This window comes from Phalangium opilio, unplaced genomic scaffold (genome assembly GCF_054372755.1).
Source record: "Phalangium opilio isolate 3A_F unplaced genomic scaffold, DU_Popi_V2 ptg000017l_1, whole genome shotgun sequence".
NCBI classification, from domain to species: domain Eukaryota; kingdom Metazoa; phylum Arthropoda; class Arachnida; order Opiliones; family Phalangiidae; genus Phalangium; species Phalangium opilio.
The window spans coordinates 6751582-6775508 of record NW_028324151.1 but is presented as its reverse complement, the minus strand read 5'-3'; the positions used below and the strand labels follow the sequence as shown (position 1 = coordinate 6775508).

Below are 23927 nucleotides of genomic sequence, written 5' to 3'. Positions count from 1 at the left end.
CTACAAATTTCAACATCACAAGCGTTACTGGCCTTAGTAAAGACGTAAAAGTTGTATAAATATTTTCATATGATATGAAATGACTGTTAGTAGAAATTAAAAATATTAAATACCCTAGCTAAGCTCTTCTTTTTTTTTCAACACAACGTTAGAAATGGATGCATAAATATACGAATATATATCAAAATCCATAACTTTCAAACACAGGTAAGGTTGAGTTATCTAAATTTTTAGGTCAATTTAGCTCTAGATTATGATACTATTATTCACACTGACTATTTAAACTATTACGTATTACTTAAGGATATTAATTATTCAATTGATTGTTTTTATAAATATGCTCAGCCTTTTCCAGACAATTTCGGAACGGTTGCGGTAATATATCATTTTACATTTGGAGCAAGGTTACCAAACAGAATCACATAAGCAATTATAAATAGTTCCCTCATCATTACTCTATTAGCTCTTAACTATTTGCCAAGGCGCATGCGCTTGTGTATTTTTTGTCCCAGTCCCACGTCAAGACAATCAAGGTTTATGGGTTGATTGCTGAGGATTTAGTAACAAACTGTTATAGAATTCACCCCTGAATTTTGATGAGCAGGAGAGCAAACAAAAAGCGTGAGCCTGGGAAGAATCATGTTACATAACTAAAGTTTTAAGAGTATACAGTGTCATCCTTCTACTTTTATCCCCTTCTGATATTAGTCAAGTCCTGACTGACTGATAATCAATGCCCAGCTTAAACCGCTCTACCAATAAAGCTGAAAAGTTGCAGTGAGTAACAAATAAGCTCTGTATCATTTCACACGCATTATTCAGATAAGTATAATGGTTTAAATACAGCAGCAAACGTTATGCGTAAATATTTTGTTCAAGTTTTATTTTATTTTATATCTTTTCAGAGACACACGCCACATACACGAAATGGCTATTAGTAGAAAATGCTAATATTAAAAACCCGGAACCTAAGTTTTATTTTAAATCAACTGTTTCGGTTGCTAAGGTAGAAAGGCTGAAAATTTTAGAAATGGGTGTAAACCAGTTTGAGTATAGGAATACCAGCTTCTTCAAATACAGGTATGTTTAAACCAACTAAATTTTTATGTCTATTGAAAATATAGGCTCTAGATTTTGATACTTTGCAATTATGGAAGCGAAAGAGTATTAAAGGGAGGGTGAAAAGGAAAATTAAATAATTTTTTTATCGATTTTTCTACAAATTATAAGGCCAGTCTGCGTAGTGAAACATCAAGGAAATATCTCCGAATGGATTTAAAATTAACATTAGGTTGAGAATTTCATTAACAAGAAGACAGGGCGTTACCCGATTGGTCGGAGATCCTTATTTCAAATTATCCATGAAATTTTAAACTAATTGTAATTTTAAAATCATTCGGTGTTGTTTCACTATGCAGACTGGTCTTATAATTAGTAGAAGAATCGATAAAAAAAACTAACTTTATTTTCCACTTCACCCTCCTTTTAAGACCTCAAATTCCTCATATTTTTCAGATATGCTCTGCCTCATCTCGTCAATTTCGGGACGATTGCGGTATTATTTTGAAAAATTTTAATTACTATGAATCAAATCAAAAATAATAATTAAAAAATTACCACGTAATGCAGGAAACGTGGGAAATGAAAAATGTAGGAAAAAAAATACAATCTTACCAGGGAATATTTGGAAAGAGCAACCAATATGAAGTAAGATAATTTCAATATCAAAAACCCAATTAAGTGGCCATCACATTACGAACTTATTAAATATATTTTTTGTTGTAGAATTAATTACGAGGGTCATAAAATAAGTTACACTGATATTATCGAGATACACAATTCACCAATAGATTTCCGGGTGCTGAACAAAAATACTACAATATCGCGGAATAATAATGTTTAATTGTATAACTTTTTCATTTAATAGGAAAAACACGTCATAGTGATGCCAGTTCAACTTTCATTCTTCGAAAAAGTGATAGGTTTCTTTACACCTTCCTCACCGTATGATTCTAGTAGCACCGTCATTGTAACTGGTCCACCTAAAAAGATAATCTCGACAACACTATCGTTTCTTGCCATGGACTTGCAGGTTAAGACGTATTGAAATTTTCAATGAAAGCTTTTTTAGGAAAAATAACTCTTTCTTAATATAAACTTACAACTTCAACAAAAGTCGAAGAATAATAAATTGAAAAAACAAAATACAATAGACTATTAAATACATATAATTGGAAACCATATAGGTTATCACGCTAATGACAGAGTGCGTCATACTAATTTCGACAATCCTGACATTTCATTGGATTCTAAAACATCGATTCAAGCTATTGTCTTTGAAGCAAATTATTAGGAAATTGGTGAATCGAATGCTGAATAATATTTGGAACAACGCGTCGTTACTGTGTGCTGAACGTGAGTGACATCCCTAGATCAAAAATATACACGTATAAGCATCTGTAACTTGATTGATATTTCACAGCGATTCCAAATATTTCACCGGAAGTAACTGTTCGACTCATTTCTTCAGTTTGGTTGTTGAGCGCCACAATCATTTTATTCTTTATGGGATGTTTCTTAAGAACAGAGTTTACAACAGAGACATACGACACTCTCGACTCATTAGAAGACGTAATGACCTCGAAGTTAAAACCCGTAATAATTCAAGGAAGCGTCGTCCACGAATATCTTAAGATTTTGGTTAGATTGCCTTGACTACCTTAACCAAAATTATTAAATCTTTAATCCTGCCTCTGTTCTCTTTCTGCAAATGCATGCAATAATATTTTCAATTGAAAGGAAGATCGTGATTTATAATACAAATCATCCTAAATCCTTTCGATCAACTTAAGTCGATATTGCACGTTCCTTTCCATAAGATGTTGGTAACATTATCTTAAACAAAGATTTAAATGGTTCCCTTCGAAGGGATATTGATAATTTTCAATTTTACCTATCGATTCTCGTGTCGATAAATTCAGCCAGTAATGAAAATCAATCTTTATAAATTATGGAACAGAAATCGATCAATTTATGTTGCTTCTATTCATTTCGAAATTTCTAGAAAATTATACAAATCTATATTTTTCAGGCAACCAGCGACGAAGTTGTCAACAAGTGGCTCAAAAGTCTAAAGGAGGAAAATTTCTGTACTCTTATGGAACTATTAAGCTTAGATGGATACATGGATGTCCTGTCTGGCAAATCGGTTCTGATCATCAGCAAAATCTATCTGACTTGGTTAATCGGAGAAGTTTTAACGGGAGATGATGATTCGAAAGAAATAATCTCAAGCATGGGTGGAATGTACATTTCAGGCGATATCCACACCGATTATCTTCACATACTTTACAACACGTCATTCATAACTAATAGCCCGGAAATCCGTGAAATTGGTCAAACAAGGTACGATTACCACCCACATAAAATCAAGGAAAGCCGTGTAATGTGTTCCTTATTAATGCCCTTCCAAATACCAGTTGAATTTCTAAGAACTAGTATTTTTCAAAATTTCAGTGTGTATCCAATTTTTGAAAGCAAGCCCGTCACATTTCTGGACTTTGATTTCATTTATCAGCTAGATTACGTAACCTGGACGAAACCGAAAGAAAGCATAACCACCCTGAAGATTTCACAAATGACAACTCCGTTCAACCTTCTAATTATCCTGGCAATCCTGTCAGCAACGCTCGTAACGCTTGAAATTCTGTTCTAGAAAAGATATACGAATATACCGATGAAAATTTAAACTCATTACAATGCTGTATTACAAACGTTATTTCAGTGTTATCGTGAACTTAGCTGGTAGAAGCGAACAATCTTGAATAAACTTTCACTATACTACTAAAGTAATTTCGACCCGCACCATTTACTAGATTGTAAATCATAGTTTTTCAAGCACCATTTCAAATATTGTAACAAAAAAATACAGCTGCCTAATATTCAACGACATATGCACGAATACACCGTTGAAAATTTAACTGTATGACAATTAATGCTATATTTTGAAGATATCATTCAGTGCACAGACAGAATTTCGCTGATTAAAGCAAGTAGTCACGATTAATTTTTGAAAAAAAAAACCATCTGTGTAATTTAACGTTCACTATCGAATAGCATGAAGTTTATTAAAACATTGTATATAAATAAAAACTATGAAAAATGGAACAATTTAGTATCCTCCGATTTGTCCATCATGTCCTCCAGATTGCACACCTCCGACAGACGGGACAGCGTGGGGACCAGCGTAGGCGGCAGCAGCGGCGTAATGTTGGACGGTTCCTGGTTCGTTAGTCAAGATCTTGGCGCGGAATCCCAAACCATCGGCGACGTAGCTGACGGTACGAGAACGTCCATCAATATCGTGGATTTGGTAAGATCCTACGGCGTGTCCTGGTCCTCCTTGTTCGTGACGACTGTTCTTGGCACCTTCGTGTCCAACGATGTCGTATCCGAAAGAGTATTGACCATGGGGCTAAAACGAACACTCCGAGAGTTGGCACAAGCTTCTAACCAAACATTCATGCAAAGGTCTAACAAAATTACTTCTTGTTTCCTGTAAGTGTTACTGACACCACCTCCGACAATTCCGCAGTACGCGACTCCCAAAAGGGCGGCGAGGATGGCAACCTAATTTAGACAAGTACTTAAAGTCACGATTTAAACTTGGATTCACATTTGGTTCCTTCATATTTACCTTAGCGATCATTTTGTGTATAGGAGTAATCCTTTTGTTTGCTTTGCTAGGTGAGAGTAGTGAGTTGTGATTGTTCAACTTTTCCGATATCGGCTTTTATACTAGACTAGATTTAATTGTATCATTCTTTTCTAGGGCGTGTTACTTCGCGTAGTAATTAGAGTGTGATACCGTTTGTATTTTAAAGTTTATAATTATTGAAATAATTTTGGACCTGAGACGTTAACTCAAAGCGTGGCATTTTCAAGGTTACATCTAAAGAATTAACTATTGGTTCCACTTTGAATATGGAATGTTCAAATTATGGAGGTCTTGACCACTTTATTGAAATTTTAAATAATCTGATTTAACAGATAAAAAACATTTGTTGTGGTATTGCTTAAATATTTACGAAGATTTTATGGAATTCCAAGTATGTACTTATTGATATAATTGTTGTAATTCGTAATTGTTATTCTTTCAAATAACACGGGTCAAATATATTAATTCATTTTCAAACTGTAAGATTAAGCTTAACACATCGAAAAGGTTATGTCACAACCTTTGACCCCTGAAATTACTATCACCTTTGATAGAAACTGATACGGTAAATTTAGAACAAGAGTTTTATCAAGTAGTAAAATTATGATGTGTTTTGAATCGATTTTTAATGAAGACATTTGTATTGTTTCTGTAATACAACCTTCTCTTAGTAAGATTTTGGAATGAAATTTCAACAAAACAAAGAACTCAGAATAATGAGATATTCTTCAACGAACGCTTTTAATCAAATTAACGCAATCAACACAAAATAAAAATAATAGTATGTAAATCAACTACATCGCAATGTAGGATCTTTAGATGGTTGTTGATTCACGCTTTGAATATTGAATTCAATGCAATATTTCCCTATTTTAAATAAAATCAAAATAAATTTCAGGTCAATAAATAATTTTATTTCATAGGAAAAGAAATGAAAAACATTTGGCAAATATTTGATAAGAAATAATTGTGTGTGAAGAGCTTGAGCGAAGGTTTTTGTTTGAACGAAGGCTTGTAACCAGAAAAAATGTACGTTTGAAATAATCTAATACAAGTATCACATTGAAAAGTAATAGTTGCCCCAAAAGAGATTCAGAACATGAAGTTCTTCTTATTAATATCCTCCAATTTGACCGTCATGTCCTCCTGATTGGACACCGCCAATGGACGGGACAGCGTGGGGACCAGCATAGGCGGCAGCAGCGGCGTAATGTTGGACGGTTCCTGGTTCGTTGGTCAAAATCTTGGCACGGAATCCCAAACCATCGGCGACGTAGCTGACGGTACGAGAACGTCCATCAATATCGTGGATTTGGTAAGATCCTACGGCGTGTCCTGGTCCTCCTTGTTCGTGACGACTGTTCTTGGCACCTTCGTGTCCAACGATGTCGTATCCGAAAGCGTATTGACCATGGGGCTAAAACGAACACCCCGAGAGTTGGCACAACTTTCTAAACAAACATTCATGCAAAGGCCTAACGAAATTACTTCTTGTTTCCTGTAAGTGTTACTGACACCACCTCCGACAATTCCGCAGTACGCGACTCCCAAAAGGGCGGCGATGATGGCAACCTAATTTAGACCAGTACTTAAAGTCACGATTCAAACTTTGATTTATACTTCCTTTATATTTACCTTGGCGATCATTTTGTGTAATGGGAGTAATCCTTGCGTTTGCTTTACTAGGTGAGCGTAGTGAGTTGTGATTATTTGATCTTTCCGATATCGGCTTTTATACTAGACTAGATTTAATTGTATCATTCTTTTCTAGGGCGTGTTACTTCGCGACGTAATTAGAGTGTGATACGATTTGTGTTATAAAGTTTAATATTATGTAAATAATTTTGGACCTGAGACGTTAACTCAATGCGGTGAATTTTCAAGGTTAAATCTAAAGAATTAAATATTAGTTCCACTTTCCATAAGGAATGTTGGAAATATGGAGGTCTTGACCACATCTTTGAGATTATAAATGGTCTAATTGAACAGATATTGATATAGTATGGCTTTAGAAATTTTTTTGCGGTGTTACCTAACCTGTACGTAATTCTAAATATGAACTCATTGATTTTATTGTTGACATTCAACTAACACCTGTCAAATGTAGAAATTTATTTTCATACTTGAAATAAGCTTAAACCATAAAAAAGGTTATGTCACAACCTTTGACCTCTGAAGTTACTTCGGTCTTTGATTCGAAATAATACGGGAAATTTGGAACATAAAATTCATCTAGGCCTAGGAATAAAATTGTTGTGTTTTGAAATGAATTGCAGTGAAGTCATTTATACTGTTTAGGTAATACTGCCCTTTTAATAGTACGATTATGGAAACAAATATCCAAAATAAAAATAACTATGAATAATTAGATTATTTTAATAAACTATTTTAGTCAAATTACCAAAATTCACATAAAATAAAAGAAATCTTAAGTAAATCAACAAGATCTTTGGATGGTTGTTGATTCCAGTAGTGAACATTGCGTTTTAATGCAATTTTCCCACATTTTCCACAATTTTAAATAAAACAAAATAAATTTCAGATCAATAAATAATTTTATTTCGTTGGAAAAGAAAAGAACAACATTTGGCAAATATTTTTGACAAGAAATAATTGTGTGTGTGAAGTGCTTGAGCGAAGGTATTTGTTTGAGGAAGGTTTTAGTTTGAGCGAAGGTATTTGTTTGAGGAAGGTTTTAGTTTGAGCGAAGGTATTTGTTTGAGGAAGGTTTTAGTTTGAGCGAAGGTATTTGTTTGAGGAAGGTTTTAGTTTGAGCGAAGGTATTTGTTTGAGGAAGGTTTTAATTTGAGCGAAGGTATTTGTTTGAGGAAGGTTTTAGTTTGAGCGAAGGTATTTGTTAGAGGAAGGTTTTAGTTTGAGCGAAGGTATTTGTTTGAGGAAGGTTTTAGTTTTAGCGAAGGTTTTAGTTTGAGCGAAGGTATTTGTTTGAGGAAGGTTTTAGTTTGAGCAGAAGCGCATGACATACGAAGTGATTTTCTAGACTCTTTGGTAGACCCGTCTTATACGGAAAGATTTTTATTTGAGTCGGCACTAGCCACCTATGGGGGGATACTGACAAAAACTGCATCGATTTATTAGGGTTGCCGTCTGGCGAGAATAAGGGGAACTATTTCTAAGCGGTGACATATGCGTAAAAAATGTATAAGCCAATCACCTTCTAAGCTGAACCCCACCCGCTTGGATTTCTCGGCGCGAGAGGAAAAATAAAGTTGGAAAGGGGGCTGACATTTCCCCCCCCCCCTTGATGGTAAAAGCTTTCCGTATAAGACGGCCGCTATGTTATGCATAATAGAAAATCACTTCGTATGTCATGCGCTTCTGGTTTGAGCGAAGGTATTCGTTTGAGGAAGGTTTTAGTTTGAGCGAAGGTATTCGTTTGAGGAAGGTTTTAGTTTGAGCGAAGGTATTCGTTTGAGGAAGGTTTTAGTTTGAGCGAAGGTATTCGTTTGAGGAAGGTTTTAGTTTGAGCGAAGGTATTCGTTTGAGGAAGGTTTTAGTTTGAGCGAAGGTATTCGTTTGAGGAAGGTTTTAGTTTGAGGAAGGTTTTAGTTTGAGCGAAGGTATTCGTTTGAGGAAGGTTTCAGTTTGAGCGAAGGTATTCGTTTGAGGAAGGTTTTAGTTTGAGCGAAGGTATTCGTTTGAGGAAGGTTTTAGTTTGAGCGAAGGTATTCGTTTGAGGAAGGTTTCAGTTTGAGCGAAGGTATTCGTTTGAGGAAGGTTTCAGTTTGAGCGAAGGTATTCGTTTGAGGAAGGTTTTAGTTTGAGCGAAGGTATTCGTTTGAGGAAGGTTTTAGTTTGAGCGAAGGTATTCGTTTGAGGAAGGTTTTAGTTTGAGGAAGGTTTTAGTTTGAGCGAAGGTATTCGTTTGAGGAAGGTTTCAGTTTGAGCGAAGGTATTCGTTTGAGGAAGGTTTTAGTTTGAGCGAAGGTATTTGTTTGAACAAAGTCTTATAACCACACAAAAAATGTACGTTTGAAATAATCTAATACAAGTATCACATTGAATAGTAATAGTTGCCCCAAAAGAGATTCAGAACATGAAGTTCTTCTTATTAGTATCCTCCAATTTGTCCGTCATGTCCACCAGATTGGACACCGCCAATGGACGGGACAGCGTGGGGACCAGCATAGGCGGCGGCAGCGGCGTAGTGTTGGACGGTTCCTGGTTCGTTAGTCAAGATCTTGGCGCGGAATCCCAAACCATCGGCGACGTAGCTGACGGTACGAGAACGTCCATCAATATCGTGGATTTGGTAAGATCCTACGGCGTGTCCTGGACCTCCTTGTTCGTGACGGCTGTTCTTGGCACCATCGTGTCCAACGATGTCGTATCCGAAAGCGTATTGACCATGGGGCTAAAACGAACACCCCGAGAGTTGGCCCAAGCTTCTAAACAAACATTCATGCAAAGGCCTAATAAAATTACTTCTTGTTTCCTGTAAGTGTTACTGACACCACCTCCGACAATTCCGCAGTACGCGACTCCCAAAAGGGCGGCGAGAATGGCAACCTAATTTAGACAAGTCCTTAAAATCACGATTCAAACTTGGATTCACATTTATTTCCTTTATATTTACCTTAGCGATCATTTTGTGTAAGGGAGTATTCCTTGTGTTTGCTTTGCTAGGCGAGTGTAGTGAGTTGTGATTGTTCGATCCTTCCGATATCAGCTTTTATACTAGACTAGATTTAATTGTATCATTCTTTACTAGGGCGTGTTACTTCGCGTAGTAATTAGAGTGTGATACGGTTTATATTTTAAAGTTTAATATTATGTAAATTATTTTGGACCCGAGACGTTAACTCAACGCGTAGCATTTTCAAGGTTAAACCTAACGAATTAAATATTGGTTCCACTTTCAATAAAGAATGTTTGAAAGTTTGAGGTCTTGACCACCTCCTTTAAATTTTATATGATCATATCAAACAGATGTAGTATGGCTTTAGAAACATTTGTTGCGGTATAACTTAAATATATTCGAAACTTGTATGGAATTTTAAATATGTATTTATTGATTATACTGTTAACCTTCGTATTTTTTACTCTTTAAACTAACTAGGAATACATGTATTTCTTCTACTTGAAATATTTAAGAGGTTATGGACCGAATTCCAATATCTGATTTAAGGTTAGAGGAAGGGCTTTAAACTTTGGTACACCACCCTCTCCTCCTTCTTCGCGTTTCATTGGCTCTTGACATATATAAAGGACAACTATCGACCCTTGGTCAACTCGTTCACACGACAAAAAAAAACTTGTTTACATTTGGGTTTGTCGTTCATAGGTCGCATTAATCGTGGGACGCGTCGCTAGCTAAGGCAGTATCACTCGACACGCGGATTCAAATACACGCATGACGTCAGTTTTGACGGTTTCTACAACTCCTCCCATTTAATTCAAGCAGAAAGGCCCAGAAAATGACAGTCTGTTGAATATCCCAAAATGAAAGATATCTATTTATTCCTGGAAAAATGTATAAATTTATTTTCACACTGAAAGAATAAGCTTAACCCATCGATGTTTACGTCGCAACCTTTAACCCCTGAAATCATCATCGTTGATTTAAAATGATACATTAAATTTGAAACACGAAATTTATCATTTAGTAAAACTATGATATGTTTTGAATTGAATTCAAATGAAATCAGTCATTATCCTGTCTTTGTAATACGATTATGGAAAGAAATTTCAACCAAAAAATATAACTAAGATCAATTAGATGTTCTTCAATAAAGGGTTTTAGTCAAATTAAGGAAATCTACAAACAGAAATGTAATCCTCTTTAAATTAACAATAACGTAATGCAAGAACTTTTCATGGTTGTTGATTTACGCATTGATTATTGCAATATTTCACTTATTTTTCAGAATTTTAAATAAAACCAAAATGAAAATCGGATCAATAAATAATTTTATTTCGTGGGAAAAGAAAAGATAAACATTTGGCAAATATTTTACAAGAAGAAAAAGTGTTTTTGTGAAGTTCTTGAGCGAAAGATTAGTTTGAACGAAGGCTCATAGCCAGGATAAATCTACGTTTGAAATGATTTAATACAAGTATCACATTGAATAGTAATAGTTGCCCCCAAAGAGATTCAGAACATGAAGATCTTCTTATTAATATCCTCCGATTTGTCCGTCATGTCCTCCAGATTGGACACCTCCGATAGATGGGACAGCGTGGGGACCAGCGTAGGCAGCGGCAGCGGCGTAGTGTTGGACGGTTCCTGGTTCGTTGGTCAAGATCTTGGCGCGGAATCCCAAACCATCGGCGACGTAGCTGACGGTACGAGATCGTCCATCAATATCGTGGATTTGGTAAGATCCTACGGCGTGTCCTGGTCCTCCTTGTTCGTGACGACTGTTCTTGGCACCATCGTGCCCAACGATGTCGTATCCGAAAGCGTATTGACCATGGGGCTAAAACGAACACCGAGAGTTGGCACAACTTTCTAAACAAACATTCATGCAAAGGCCTAACAAAATTACTTCTTGTTTCCTGTAAGTGTTACTGACACCACCTCCGACAATTCCGCAGTACGCGACTCCCAAAAGGGCGGCGAGGATGGCAACCTAATTTAGACAAGTACCTAAAGTCACGATTCAATCTTGGATTTAAGCTTCCTTTATATTTACCTTAGCGATCATTTTGTGTATGGGAGTAATCCTTGCGCTTGTTTTGCTAGGAGAGTGTAGTGAGTTGTAATTATTCGATCTTTCCGGTATCGGCTTTTATACCAGACAAGATTTAATTGTATCATTCTTTTCTAGGGCGTGTTACTTCGCGAAGTAATTAGAGTGTGATATGGTTTATGTTTTAAAGTTTAATATTAAGTACATAATTTTGAACCGGAGACGTTAACTCTACGCGTTGCATTTTCAAGGTTAAACCTAGCATATTAAATATTGGTTCCACTTTCAATAAAGAATGTTCGAAAGATGGAGGTCTTGACCACATATTTGAGATTATAAATAATCGAATCGATATATTTTTGGCTTAAGAAACATTTTTGCGGTATAACGTAAAAATGTACAAAACTATTATGGAATTATTGATTTTATGGTTGACATTCGTATTTGTTTTTCTCTCAACTTACAAAGGTCAAATGTATTATTTTATTTTCAAACTGTAAGAATAATCTTAACCCATTGAAAAGGTTATGTCCCAACCTTTGACCCCGGAAATTACTACCCTCTTTGATACGAAATGATACAGGAATTTTAAAACACAAATTTTATTATATTTTAAAATTATGATGGGTTTTGAATAGAATTCGAATGAAGCGAGTCATTTGTACTCTTTATGTAATACGGCCTTGTCATAGTAGTACGATTATAGAAAGAAGTTTCAACCAAAATAAATAACTGAGACTAATTAGACCTAAAGATAACCGTCAATAATTGGTTTTTATCAATTTAACGCAATCTACATAAAAGTTAAGCAATATTCTGTAAATTAACGATATCGTAATCCAGGAGCTTTGCATAGTTGTTGATTCACGCTATGAATATTTCAAATTAATGCAATACTTAAGTCATTTTCGACAATTTAAAATAAAATCAAAATAAATTTCAGGTCAATAAATAATTTTATTTCATGGGAAAAGAAAAGAAAACATTTGGCAAATATTTTGACAAGAAATAATTGTGTGTGAAGAGTTTGAGCGAAGGTATTTGTTTGAACGAAGGCTTGTAACCACAAAAAATGTACGTTTGAAATGATCTAATAAAAGTATCACATTGAATAGTTCCCCAAAGAGAGGTGGAGAACATTAAATGCTCTCCTTATTAATATCCTCCGATTTGTCCGTCATGTCCTCCAGATTGGACACCTCCGATGGACGGGACAGCGTGGGGACCAGCGTAGGCGGCGGCAGCGGCGTAGTGTTGGACGGTTCCTGGTTCGTTAGTCAAGATCTTGGCGCGGAATCCCAAACCATCGGCGACGTAGCTGACGGTACGGGCACGTCCATCAATATCGTGAATTTGGTAAGATCCTACGGCGTGTCCTGGTCCTCCTTGTTCGTGACGACTGTTCTTGGCACCATCGTGTCCAACGATGTCGTATCCGAAAGCGTATTGACCATGGGGCTAAAACGAACACCGAGAGTTGGCACATCTTTCTAAACAAACATTCATGCAAGGCCTAACAAAATTACTTCTTGCTTCCTGTAAGTGTTACTGACACCACCTCCGACAATTCCGCAGTACGCGACTCCCAAAAGGGCGGCGAGGATGGCAACCTAATTTAGACAAGTACTTAGAGTCACGATTCAAACTTGGATTCACATTTGGTTCATTCATATTTACCTTAGCAATCATTTTGTGTATGGGAATATTCCTTGTGTTTGCTTTGTTAGGTGAGTGTAGTGAGTTGTGATTATTTGATCTTTCCGATATCGGCTTTTATACTAGACTAGATTTAATTGTATCATTCTTTCCTAGGGCGTGTTTCTTCGCGTAGTAATTAGAGTGTGATACGGTTTACATTTTTAAGTAATTTTAAACAATTTTGGACCTGAGACGTTAACTCTAGGCTTTTCATTTTCAAGGTTAAACCAAACGAATTAAATATTGGTTCCACTTTCCATAAAGAATGTTCGAAAGATGGAAGTCTTGACCACTTCATTTTAATATTAAATTATCTCATTAAACAGCTATTGATATAGTATGGCTTTAGAAACATTTTTGCGGTATAACGTAAATGTATAAGAAACTTATGGAATTCCAATTATGTACTTTTAGATTATGTTTTAGGCATATGTATTTGTTGTTCTTTCAACCAACATGGGTCAAAGGTATCGATTCATTTTGAAACTGATGAATAGGACTAACCCATTTAAATGGTTATGTCACAACCTTTGACCCCAGAAAATACTACCCTCTTGAATTCGAAGATACGGGAAATTTAGAACACGAAATTTATTAAGTAGTAAAACTATTATGTGTTTTCAATTGAATTGGAATGAAGTAAGTCATTTATACAGTTTATTTAACACAGCCTTCTGTTAATTAGTACGACGATAATGGGAACAAATTTTGAAAAATAAAAATAACTTTGAATTATTAGATGAATTTCAATAAACGATTTTAATCAAATTAACGCTATCTACATAAAAGAAATTTCATGTAAATCAACAATATCGTAAGACAGGATTTTCTCATGGTTGTTGATTGACGCTTTAATTACGTATTAATGCAGTATTCCTTTCATTTTGAACAATTTTAAATAAAATCAAAATAAATTTCAGGTCAATAAATAATTTTATTTCATGGGAACAGAAAAGAAAAACATTTGGCAATATTTTGACAAGAAATAAGTTTGTGTGTAGTGTTTGAGCGAAGGTATTTGTTTGAACAAAGGCATTGATTTGGACGGAGGCTTGTAACCAGAAAAAATGTACGTTTGAAATGATCTAATAAAAGTATCACATTGAATAGTTCCCTCAAAGATAGGTTCAGAACATTAAAGGCTCTTCTTAGTAATATCCTCCGATTTGACCGTCATGTCCTCCAGATTGGACACCTCCGATAGATGGGACAGCGTGGGGACCAGCGTAGGCGGCAGCAGCGGCGTAATGTTGGACGGTTCCTGGTTCGTTGGTCAAGATCTTGGCACGGAATCCCAAACCATCGGCGACGTAGCTGACGGTACGAGATCGTCCATCAATATCGTGGATTTGGTAAGATCCTACGGCGTGTCCTGGTCCTCCTTGTTCGTGACGACTGTTCTTGGCACCATCGTGTCCAACGATGTCGTATCCGAAAGCGTATTGACCATGGGGCTAAAACGAACACCCCGAGAGTTGGCACAACTTTCTAAACAAACATTCATGCAAAGGCCTAACAAAATTACTTCTTGTTTCCTGTAAGTGTTACTGACACCACCTCCAACAATTCCGCAGTACGCGACTCCCAAAAGGGCGGCGAGAATGGCAACCTATTTACACAAAGATGTTAATTGTTTCACAGAAACAGTTAAAAGAAACCGTGCAAGTACTACCATACCTTAGCAATCATTTTGTGAGGAGAAATTGTTCTTTACTCGAAGAATAAACGAATTGTGATTGTTCTCCAATTTTAATTTTCGTTTTTATACTCGATATCACAATCACCCATGATCAATTAAATGGGTGTGGGTGTATTGAATAGTTATTAGGGTGTGGATTTAATGTCACAGTAATATTCGAGAAATTCTTTCGTATTTGTAACAATAATATGGCCGGATTCGACCTTTCCGACGTAATTGAAGGACTTTCACTTTTAACAACGTGTGATAAGTAAAAGAAAGTATAACGTTTTCGGATGGCTGATTTTCAACGTATCACAATAATTTTTTTTAACGATTTGGCCATTTTTACGTAATATTCTAGTTTAAGTTCGAAAATTGGCAGGCTTAAGGGTGTAAAATATGTTGTAGAATCCTCTAGACCGAGGAAAATTTGAAATATTATAAGGTTTCGCTTCGTGTGTGGCGCACCCCTATACCCGCAGTAGTAATTACATAGAAATTCAGTTCAGTGTTGCAATTTTTCCACAAATATTTGACATTTAATTTCAGTAATCATTGAATCGATTAAAACTGTGAGGTTATTACTTCATTAAACCAATTCAATTTACAAATTCATGTAGGGTTTTATACTGCAAAATATGTGGACAAAGTAGCCGTTTCATTAGGTGTTATACTAAAGATTGTTGGTAAAATTAAGAAACTAGGGTTGGTCAAGTATAGCTTATGCTTAACATAATTATAGTTCAATAAGAAATTTCGTGAGCTTAGTTAGACGGATTTGTTTACTAAATATAAATGTTTTCAATGGTAATAATAGCAAAAAATTATAATTTACTCAGTAGGTATAAATAGGTGATAAATAACATTTTTAATACATTTTTTAAGATATCCAAATCAAGGATATTTAATTTCAATCATTTTTGAAGAGAAAGATGATGAAGTATAAGATCATTTTGTAAATTACGTTAAATTACGTTATAGTTAGACCCATTTTGCTCATGAATTTCGTAATGACCTTTTCTTCTAATTACGTTTACCAAAAAAGGTACAGTATACATAATTAAAGCTTTGGGTACATTTTATGATATTAAATATTCACAAACAAAATTTTAAAACTCATTTCGCCCCAAAGTCATTTCACATGTAGAATCCGAATATTTTTTATCGAAAGTTTCTTAAAATTATTAGTAGCTGTAAAAAATTCCCAAGCTGCTATATTTCAATATACTCTGTTATTTTTGAATTTAAAAAATTAAACATTGTGATGTTTTAATTAATAGATTTAAAATTTTCCAAATATAACCTTGCAATTTTCCTTAGAATTAATTCATACTTATAAAATGAAAAATAAGTTCCATTTATTCCCAAAAGACGTCTCTAAAAAATTATCCTAACATCTTTCAAAGTACGTTTCGGGTATACCAGTTTTGGTAAAGGTGATCTCAACTTCAATTCTCAAGCCTTTAATGGACTTTCTTTCCCTGAGCCACATTTTCAATCACCGCCCATGCGTTAAATTTTGGAAGTCATATATCATATTTACGTCCCCAAAAGACAATTCACAAAAAAAAACCATCTGTGGGACACAAGTCAAACCACAGGGGAAAATAAAAGTCAACTTATTATAAAAAAAATCTTATACCCACAGGAGCATATTTAATTTATATTTGGGAAAAAAAATTGAAATTCAGTGGTATTTTATTTTGAATTTTTATGAGTGATTACTAGTTCAATTTTAGTTGAGTCAAATGGGTTTTTTCTTTGCACTAGCTATACAGCATGTCAAGTTTTAAGATAGACCCGTTTTTTATTAATTTTAATTTTAAAAATTTATTACCTACATTTTGGTGTTAATATTTTGGGGAGAAAATTAAAGAAACCACCCATGGTGAAAGTAGAACGTGATAAAAGAAGGTACAAAGATTTTGTATTCAATCTAGGTAGAAACATGTTTGGGTAAAGGTTGTTTGAAAATGCATGGCATAACAAAAGTACAGTGGGTTGGTTCTATGGGTAATTTTGAGTCGAAAATGTTCTATGACATTTTTTTGCCCAAGCCACCGTTTAAAAGTTATGATTTCTGGTGTTTTATAGATGGCCCCTTAAATTTAACTAAGAAACTGTTAATCATAACTTTAAGGTATCTTCTACCGCTTTGGACAAAATGTCATAAAACATTTTCGACTCAAAATCATCCATAGAAAAAACCTACGGCACAATTTTTATAATACCCTGTATAGTACAATTTACCTCAAAACTAAAAACACATATTTCATTTACTACTAAGCCCGTTTTTGTAACTTCAATGTTTAGCGGAAAGCAAATGAACTTTCTCGGAGGGCATACTAAACTGTACCCTCTTCCAATACTTAAGGTTTTTAATTTAAAAATTACCCATAAAAGAGATCAAAAATGTAATTTTCAATTAAATAAATTCAGCGTGTTTATAATATTTTTTTCTGTAATTTTTTCGAAACATTATACGATGTTGAAATTAAGGTTACAGACTCTTAAAGAATTAGCTAAAACCTTTGTATCGCTTTTAGTTGATAGCCTACATCCCTATATATGAGTAACGAAAAAACAGTATTATCGTCTAAGTCGTGTGAAAATAGTAAATACACTAAGAAAGTTATAAACACTTTGAAAGTATGAGTGAAGTTCGAAATAAAGTAAGCAGATCTGATTTCTATATCGAAAAAATCCTATTGTAACTGTATTTTATGGTAGATTTTAGGAAAAATCAAATGTTTCGTTCTGGCAACCCTGAAGCACAGTTAAAGCTATGAAATAGAGTAGGAAATTTCTCTAGCCTCTTTAAAGCACACAATAGTCAAATTCATACATTAAATACATAAACATTCGCATAGGCCGGGAATTAGCGGCAATAATATTGCCAATATCCCCCTCTAGATGGAGATAGAAATTACCCTGCATTCTCTAGCTAACATCATTGAATTGGCCTTATGTCTAATCAGCGCCACTAGCGGATGGTCTGAAAACTACTCCCATAGAGTCTAGGTATATTTAAGCGGGTTTGCAGAATTTCCGTCAGATGGCGCGGCGTTCGAGCCACCTGGCGGAAATTCTGTAAACCCTCTTAAATATACCTAGTCTCTATGGGAGTAGTTCTCAGACCATCCGCTAGTGGCGCTGATTAGACATATGGCCAGATAGCCAATTCATCACTTGTATTGCATAGATACTACCATAAGCTTATAAAATATGTTCCATAAGTATAACACTACCTATACTTCGTAATGCTAGAGACTTACAGCTCGAGCTAGTTCGAGAACGACAAGCGAGAATTGACTATAGTACACTCGGTTAATTTTGCAGTCCATCTTCCTATTTAGTCTGTACTAAGCCTTTGACAGCGCCTTACCAGGCGTCGCTTTACCTCGAATCTATGACCTACGTCACTTCATGACAAGCTCTCAGTGAGTAACCAGTGACAAACTTATGGAACATATCTTATAAACTTATGATACTACTTTTATACTAAATATCATTCCGAAAAAGCAGTCGGTTAAACATGCAGTTAAATATCAAGGTTGCATAATTTTTTTTTATTAAATTTATAACGTATGTAAATTTTTTTGTTACAAACAGTAAAAGTAAACTAGTTTTGAAATAAATAAATTTAAGAAGTCACACATTCAATGTAAAATTATTTTATTTTCATTCGCATATTTTAAACATCAATATAAATCACATCAACGCGGTGGTACAGTAGGTTAGGACTAATTTACATAATAATACATAGCGCTAGGGGAGAGAGCCAGGGAGTACGAATAAATTAAAATACTTAAGTTTAAATAAAAACGCCTAAAGAAAAACTAGGAGAGTGAATCGGAGTCATTTCGTATTTACATAAAGATTAAATTAAAAGTTTTATCACAGGAAATCATAAAGTGAGAAAGTTTTGAATAAAAATAATAATAATAAACATTAAGGCACCCTACATTTTTATGGCGACTTGCGCAATTGGCAAAAAAAAATAATTAGCAAATAAAGCGATACCCCTAATTAGTCTATAGCTCCATAACACAGCTTTACAATGTATGAATCTCCCTCCACATTATAAATTGTAGTACAATTAAAGTATTTAGAATTAGGGTTTCTAATAAAACTTAAAATCCCCTTAGTTTAAATATAATATAGTAGAACTATAGCAATTATTACGAAAGATACCTTCAAAATCTTAAATAAATAGAGTTCCTGAATCCATTAATCTTATTTGTTCCTGGGGTTAAAGACATTTCCAGAGTTCTTTAGTATCCACCTCCATAACCTCCGTTTTGTCCATCATGACCTCCATATTGGACACCACCGTGAGATGGGACCTTATGGGGTCCATCGTAACTGGCAGCGGCAGCGTGGTGTTGAACGGTTCCGGGTTCGTTGGTGTGGATCTTGGCGCGGAATCCTCCCTTATCGGCCATGTAGTGGACGGTACGGGCACGACCATCAATATCGTGGATCTGGTAAGATCCTTGTACGTGGCCATGTCCTCCGTGTTCGTGACGGCTGTTCTTGGCTCCCTTATGGTCCACAATGTCATATCCGAAGGAGTAGTGACCGTGGGGCTGAACAAGGGTCGAGTTAGGTTTAGCTAAATTTTATATTGTGGGCATGCAGAGCTATATTGTGGAGGGCAATAAGGCGCTCTATGACTTGGTCCCTCCAAAAAATGTAATCTCTAAACAATGGAACTGTCCTTTCGAGTCATAAAATTTTACGTAACTTGTAAGTAAGGTAGGAATTAAGTTGCCTGTATTGCCAAATTATCAACCTTATTAAACAAGAGTTAACAAACGTTTTGACTATCTTTAAATGTCACAAATGGTCTGGGAAATCTTTAAAGCTACCATTTTGTGAGGACATTTCCATCAAATCCATACTACAGCTTGTGTTTGTTGCCCCACTATTGTTCGAAGTAGTATTTAAAGTCTATCCCAAAGTTAAGTTGCAATATAATAATCATTCAACAATCTTATAGGAAACAACTGTTTCGTTGTAACATAAACCAATAGATAAACTACACAGCTTTAAAAGTATGCAACCAACCACCAATATTCTAAGACATAACAAGGCTATTAATCTTGTAAAAGGCTTAACGCAAAGATGCAGAACTTCGAAACATCATACACGTGTAAAGTGACCCACTAGCATTTATTAACCTAAACGTAAAACCCTTCGCATTTTCTTATTTGATCTTTATCATTGCGCAAAACTACAGTCAAGAACTTTGGAACTCGCTCATAACCTAACATTGTGGTAATATGCAAGTCCATAACTCACGTCTTGCTTTCTGTAAGTGTTACTATGACCTCCATGATGGTGACCCGCTAGAGCAACACCGAGAACGACGGAGATAAGAACAACCTGTAATACATTTACAACACGTTGACGAAAAAAAAAACAAATAAAAAGGATGTTTGTTAATTTAATTTTGTCATTGGATATAAAAACGTGTAATGCACTTCGTCTTTCGCAATGAAGTTGGGTAAAAAGCCATGCTGCATTTTGAAAATAACCGTCACAGTAAAGGAAAAAAAGGAAATGAATGAATGAAGAAAAAATGCTTCGAAATAGTTTTCGGCTTGACTAGCTCTGGAATTTTTGGTCGTGGTTAAACCACGCAATCTTATTTCGGCCACTCTCACTAGTACATTAAATTTTTTGTTTCGGCATTGAAGATCGATCGGAACTAGTTGGGAAAATTCATTGGGTAAAGAGAAGCAGTTGATGCTTGTTTCCAAAAGTGAAAGGAGGTCACACTTTTTATTATTATATTTTTGAAGATTTACGGGCGTTCATCTACTAATAAGTTACACCTTTTTTTAATTCTCTTCGAAGAAAAACAAATTAAAACCTCATTTTTGCACGTTCTAGCTACGAAAACTAGCCTACCTAGCTAGGCAGGGTGTTTTACCGAATTTGAATGAAGAATATAAGGGAATTTTTTACTTTTAAATAAATGTTTTAACTGCATGTTGTATTGAAATTGTTATTATCACGAAGATGTTTATGGGATGGATGTAACTAAGGTCCTTAATATTTTGTTAAAAATAAATGTGATGGAATGTTTTTGGGTTTTTCTAGATAGAAATTAAAAAATCTAATAAAAATAACGGGTATTATTGATTAGAAAGTTATATCCGTGAAAATAAAATAAAATAAAATATTTTAAAGGCCTCGAGGGAATATTTTAAAATATTTAAATATTCGAACAATTAGATATATGCAAATGCCAAAAGATAAAGGAATAATAAAGCCAAATAAGAAAAGCTACCCTAAATAAAAATTCTTCGGGCATGCAATTTACACGATTTCTAACTTAACAGAAACCTGAATTCTAAAACTCGAACTTTTTCGCACTTGTAAAAAGGAACGGTTCGTTATTTCATGATCCAATTAGCAACACTTGAACTTAAACACTATTTAAACTCTTGATTTCTTGATTCTCTTCTATACAAGATCAAAGAACTTGAAATTCTTCACTCAATATCTTACAAGTCTTCAAAACGTAATTTTAAATAAAAAACATGTCCTTTAACTTTAAGTATTTTGAGAATTTCCTCGAAAGAAAAGTAACCCAGAAATAACTGAAACACAAGCGGCTTTCGAATGAAACAAAGGCGGTTTAAGTACCAGTACCAATTGAAATGAGCAAGTACTTCAAAACCCTCGTTCAACCACGTTAACTATCAAAACTCTCAAATACCCTTCCACTACTCGCAAACCATTCGTTAATATCTAAGTTGATTTAACTCTCCAAGCTTCCACTCCAACCCAAAAGGAATGAAAAGACAACGAAGTCCAAGACAAAGGAAAGAACCATAAAATCTCGGTTTTAGAAACGAACAACTCACCTTGGCGATCATATTGTCTTTTTAGTATATAAAGTATACAAATCTAGTTGAAGACTTAAGAGTTGGATATAATCCTTGATACCAATGAGAGTAGAAAGTGAACTGTGCTCATCGGACATGTTCGATACGCTTTTATAGGGAAAACCGGAAAACGGTCAAGCAATTTAGATTCGCTACCCAAGTGTAGGAAGAGGGTGTGTACTCAAATAGCGTTAGTAAGACTGTGCAAGAGGGGTGTGGACACTCCGGTGTCACCCTTCTAGAAGCTCCGTAATAGCAAAACACTATCTTGACCTTTAAAAAGAGAAAGGGAAAATGGCTCAAAATTGGGTATACTTTTTCCACGTAATAGCCGTAAAAAATTGTTTCGACTCGCTCTGATGCATCTTCTCGGTAATAGTCTCCTACTTTTCATACTTTTAGTTTAGTTCGACCACGAACAGATTTACTTATGGTCCCTTCACACTCGAGTCGAGGTTTCAAGAGCTATCACGCAGAACTTAGCGTGTACTAAAGGTGCTAGAGAAATTTCCACAGTAGTTTCTTAACTTAAACCGCGCTTCAGGGTGGCAAGTAACTTGTAAGAGCATCTCCTGCAGTTTTGGAACTGAATTGATCACTGAATCGACCAGAATACTACAACATTTCAGTCTGTCTTATGTAGACAGCGGTTGAATTGCACTGTATAATGACTAACAAAACTTTTGCGAAATATCTATACTTAAGTTAAACCGAACGCTTTTGTAATCTTACACTATTTACGCTTTAACAATCTGTAAGTTGATTATTGTTTGATATATTGGTATTAAACCCGATATTGAAAACCTCGTAAGATATCTGTCAGTGATTTTGTCAGCAATATTCGTTCGGATCCGATTCCAATTTCTGTTAGACAATTACAGTTATTATAGCCCCTTTAAATTACGACTAACAACATAATGTCAAAAACTAATTATATGATTAAAACTGAAACATCATTAGACAATAAGTGTATCAAAATTTTCTAAAATCCTAAGAAATATATCGAAATCTAGCAATGTTTTCAATTGGATTTGACATAAACTTTATAGTCATAGTGAACAAATTGGTTTCCAACATAAGTCCACCTTCAGCCGAGTTGTTAGATGATTAAAACTGAAACTCCATTAGACAAAAAGTGTATCAAAATGTTATTGAATCCCAAGAAATATATCGAAATAAAGCAATATCTTTCTATTGGATTTGATATAAACTTCATATTCGTAGCGAACAAATTAGCTTCCAACATAAGCCCACCTTCAGCCCAGTTGTGAATGGACCTTTAGGTGTTAGCCCTATCAAAAAGGACGATTTTTTTCACACACTCTTCTCACTATATACTTTGTGTATTCACTCTCGGCTTCCGACGATTTTCCGGCAACTACTCAACCGGTGATCCATATAGGCTTACCCCCGAAAAAATCTAGGTTCCGAATATTGGTCCGTGCTAAGCACTATATTGTCCCTGGTCCACCACGTCTTTTGCAACGTTTCAAAGAATTTTGTATCAAAAAAAAAATGCAAAAGTAGGAAATGTAATATAGATACCATAAAGACAACGTGGTAGTAGCTCGCTGCGGTTAAGTTTATCATATGCGAACTGCTGATATTTTAAAGGGGATATTAAATGACCTGGCAACCCGTTTACATTTTTAATTTTACAAGATACTTATTATGAATTTAACTAATCAAATATTCAGTTAATTTTAAATAATTTTATAAATTTTTTAAGTACATATGCTTAATCTTCCATTGGGAACTAAAACCAATTAGCTACTGCAACATTACGGCATTTCATTTTCCCTTTAATGAAGATAGACAAGTGGATTGTTTGTATTCGAGGTGGTTTTGGTTTGGTTTGGTTTAGTGGGAGAAGATTTTTTTTAACGATAAATACAGACAAACCGGAAGATCTTATGGTATTTTTTTTTTTGTTTTGTAATTGTCGAAGAGGTTATTTGGTGCATGCATTTTTTATGAAATGTATACTTCGGGTGGGATTGTATTAAATCAGGGATAGATAGACTTTTTTAAGACGGAATTCCCAACGGTTAATATTTACTTCAGTCCGACTCATAGACGAGTACATAGCCCCTTCCTTCAACACGTAACCAAAAAATTAAATTTTCTTATTGGCTCACTAAAACTACGTATTGGTGACGTTGCTGACAAGGAGGGCCAATAATACGTAATTCCTGTTTACATCTGTCGCTATGACTACGACCCCTCTTGCGTTGTACCAGAGCCCACTCGATCCGCGCTCCCGGACGCTGCGCTGCTCG

General features: G+C 35.0%; 8 protein-coding genes across 8 annotated transcripts in view; all 8 read right to left on the bottom strand.

Moving 5' to 3' along the window:
- LOC149702786 (uncharacterized) overlaps positions 1-23927 on the bottom strand; it is a 119187-nt gene that overhangs the window by 40137 nt on the left and 55123 nt on the right. The gene's annotated exons all lie outside the window — the stretch shown is intronic.
- LOC149702794 (adult-specific rigid cuticular protein 15.7-like) lies at positions 4172-4708 on the bottom strand. Its single transcript, XM_089867052.1, has 3 exons — positions 4697-4708; positions 4546-4629; positions 4172-4474 (listed from the first exon to the last, which is right to left on the bottom strand). Exons 1-3 carry the CDS (start codon positions 4706-4708, stop codon positions 4172-4174), a joined length of 399 nt encoding a protein of 132 aa, XP_089723178.1.
- On the bottom strand, positions 5708-6364 carry LOC149702793 (adult-specific rigid cuticular protein 15.7-like). Its single transcript, XM_089867051.1, has 3 exons — positions 6353-6364; positions 6206-6289; positions 5708-6134 (listed from the first exon to the last, which is right to left on the bottom strand). Exons 1-3 carry the CDS (start codon positions 6362-6364, stop codon positions 5832-5834), a joined length of 399 nt encoding a protein of 132 aa, XP_089723177.1. The 3' UTR covers positions 5708-5831.
- LOC149702792 (adult-specific rigid cuticular protein 15.7-like) lies at positions 8556-9638 on the bottom strand. The gene is made up of 3 exons (XM_089866739.1): positions 9315-9638; positions 9164-9247; positions 8556-9092 (listed from the first exon to the last, which is right to left on the bottom strand). The coding sequence occupies exons 1-3, from the start codon at positions 9324-9326 to the stop codon at positions 8790-8792; spliced, it is 399 nt and encodes a 132-aa protein (XP_089722865.1). The 5' UTR covers positions 9327-9638; the 3' UTR covers positions 8556-8789.
- LOC149702791 (adult-specific rigid cuticular protein 15.7-like) lies at positions 10672-11454 on the bottom strand. Its single transcript, XM_089866740.1, has 3 exons — positions 11374-11454; positions 11227-11310; positions 10672-11157 (listed from the first exon to the last, which is right to left on the bottom strand). Exons 1-3 carry the CDS (start codon positions 11383-11385, stop codon positions 10855-10857), a joined length of 399 nt encoding a protein of 132 aa, XP_089722866.1. The 5' UTR covers positions 11386-11454; the 3' UTR covers positions 10672-10854.
- LOC149702790 (adult-specific rigid cuticular protein 15.7-like) lies at positions 12267-13059 on the bottom strand. Its single transcript, XM_089867050.1, has 3 exons — positions 13048-13059; positions 12897-12980; positions 12267-12828 (listed from the first exon to the last, which is right to left on the bottom strand). The coding sequence occupies exons 1-3, from the start codon at positions 13057-13059 to the stop codon at positions 12526-12528; spliced, it is 399 nt and encodes a 132-aa protein (XP_089723176.1). The 3' UTR covers positions 12267-12525.
- LOC149702789 (adult-specific rigid cuticular protein 15.7-like) lies at positions 13958-15045 on the bottom strand. The gene is made up of 3 exons (XM_089866737.1): positions 14746-15045; positions 14594-14677; positions 13958-14522 (listed from the first exon to the last, which is right to left on the bottom strand). The coding sequence occupies exons 1-3, from the start codon at positions 14755-14757 to the stop codon at positions 14217-14219; spliced, it is 402 nt and encodes a 133-aa protein (XP_089722863.1). The 5' UTR covers positions 14758-15045; the 3' UTR covers positions 13958-14216.
- LOC149702788 (uncharacterized) lies at positions 18933-21639 on the bottom strand. The gene is made up of 4 exons (XM_089867049.1): positions 21628-21639; positions 21269-21272; positions 20054-20271; positions 18933-19338 (listed from the first exon to the last, which is right to left on the bottom strand). Exons 1-4 carry the CDS (start codon positions 21637-21639, stop codon positions 19024-19026), a joined length of 549 nt encoding a protein of 182 aa, XP_089723175.1. The 3' UTR covers positions 18933-19023.

Excerpts from the sequence above, each read along its gene's own strand:
- LOC149702794 (XM_089867052.1), bottom strand. Across the intron at positions 4,475-4,545 it reads ACACTTACAGGAAACAAGAA|CCCCATGGTCAATACTCTTT; the intron begins GTAATTTTGTTA and ends TGTTCGTTTTAG.
- LOC149702793 (XM_089867051.1), bottom strand. Across the intron at positions 6,135-6,205 it reads ACACTTACAGGAAACAAGAA|CCCCATGGTCAATACGCTTT; the intron begins GTAATTTCGTTA and ends TGTTCGTTTTAG.
- LOC149702792 (XM_089866739.1), bottom strand. Across the intron at positions 9,093-9,163 it reads ACACTTACAGGAAACAAGAA|CCCCATGGTCAATACGCTTT; the intron begins GTAATTTTATTA and ends TGTTCGTTTTAG.
- LOC149702791 (XM_089866740.1), bottom strand. Across the intron at positions 11,158-11,226 it reads ACACTTACAGGAAACAAGAA|CCCCATGGTCAATACGCTTT; the intron begins GTAATTTTGTTA and ends TGTTCGTTTTAG.
- LOC149702790 (XM_089867050.1), bottom strand. Across the intron at positions 12,829-12,896 it reads ACACTTACAGGAAGCAAGAA|CCCCATGGTCAATACGCTTT; the intron begins GTAATTTTGTTA and ends TGTTCGTTTTAG.
- LOC149702789 (XM_089866737.1), bottom strand. Across the intron at positions 14,523-14,593 it reads ACACTTACAGGAAACAAGAA|CCCCATGGTCAATACGCTTT; the intron begins GTAATTTTGTTA and ends TGTTCGTTTTAG.
- LOC149702788 (XM_089867049.1), bottom strand. Across the intron at positions 19,339-20,053 it reads ACACTTACAGAAAGCAAGAC|CCCCACGGTCACTACTCCTT; the intron begins GTGAGTTATGGA and ends ACCCTTGTTCAG.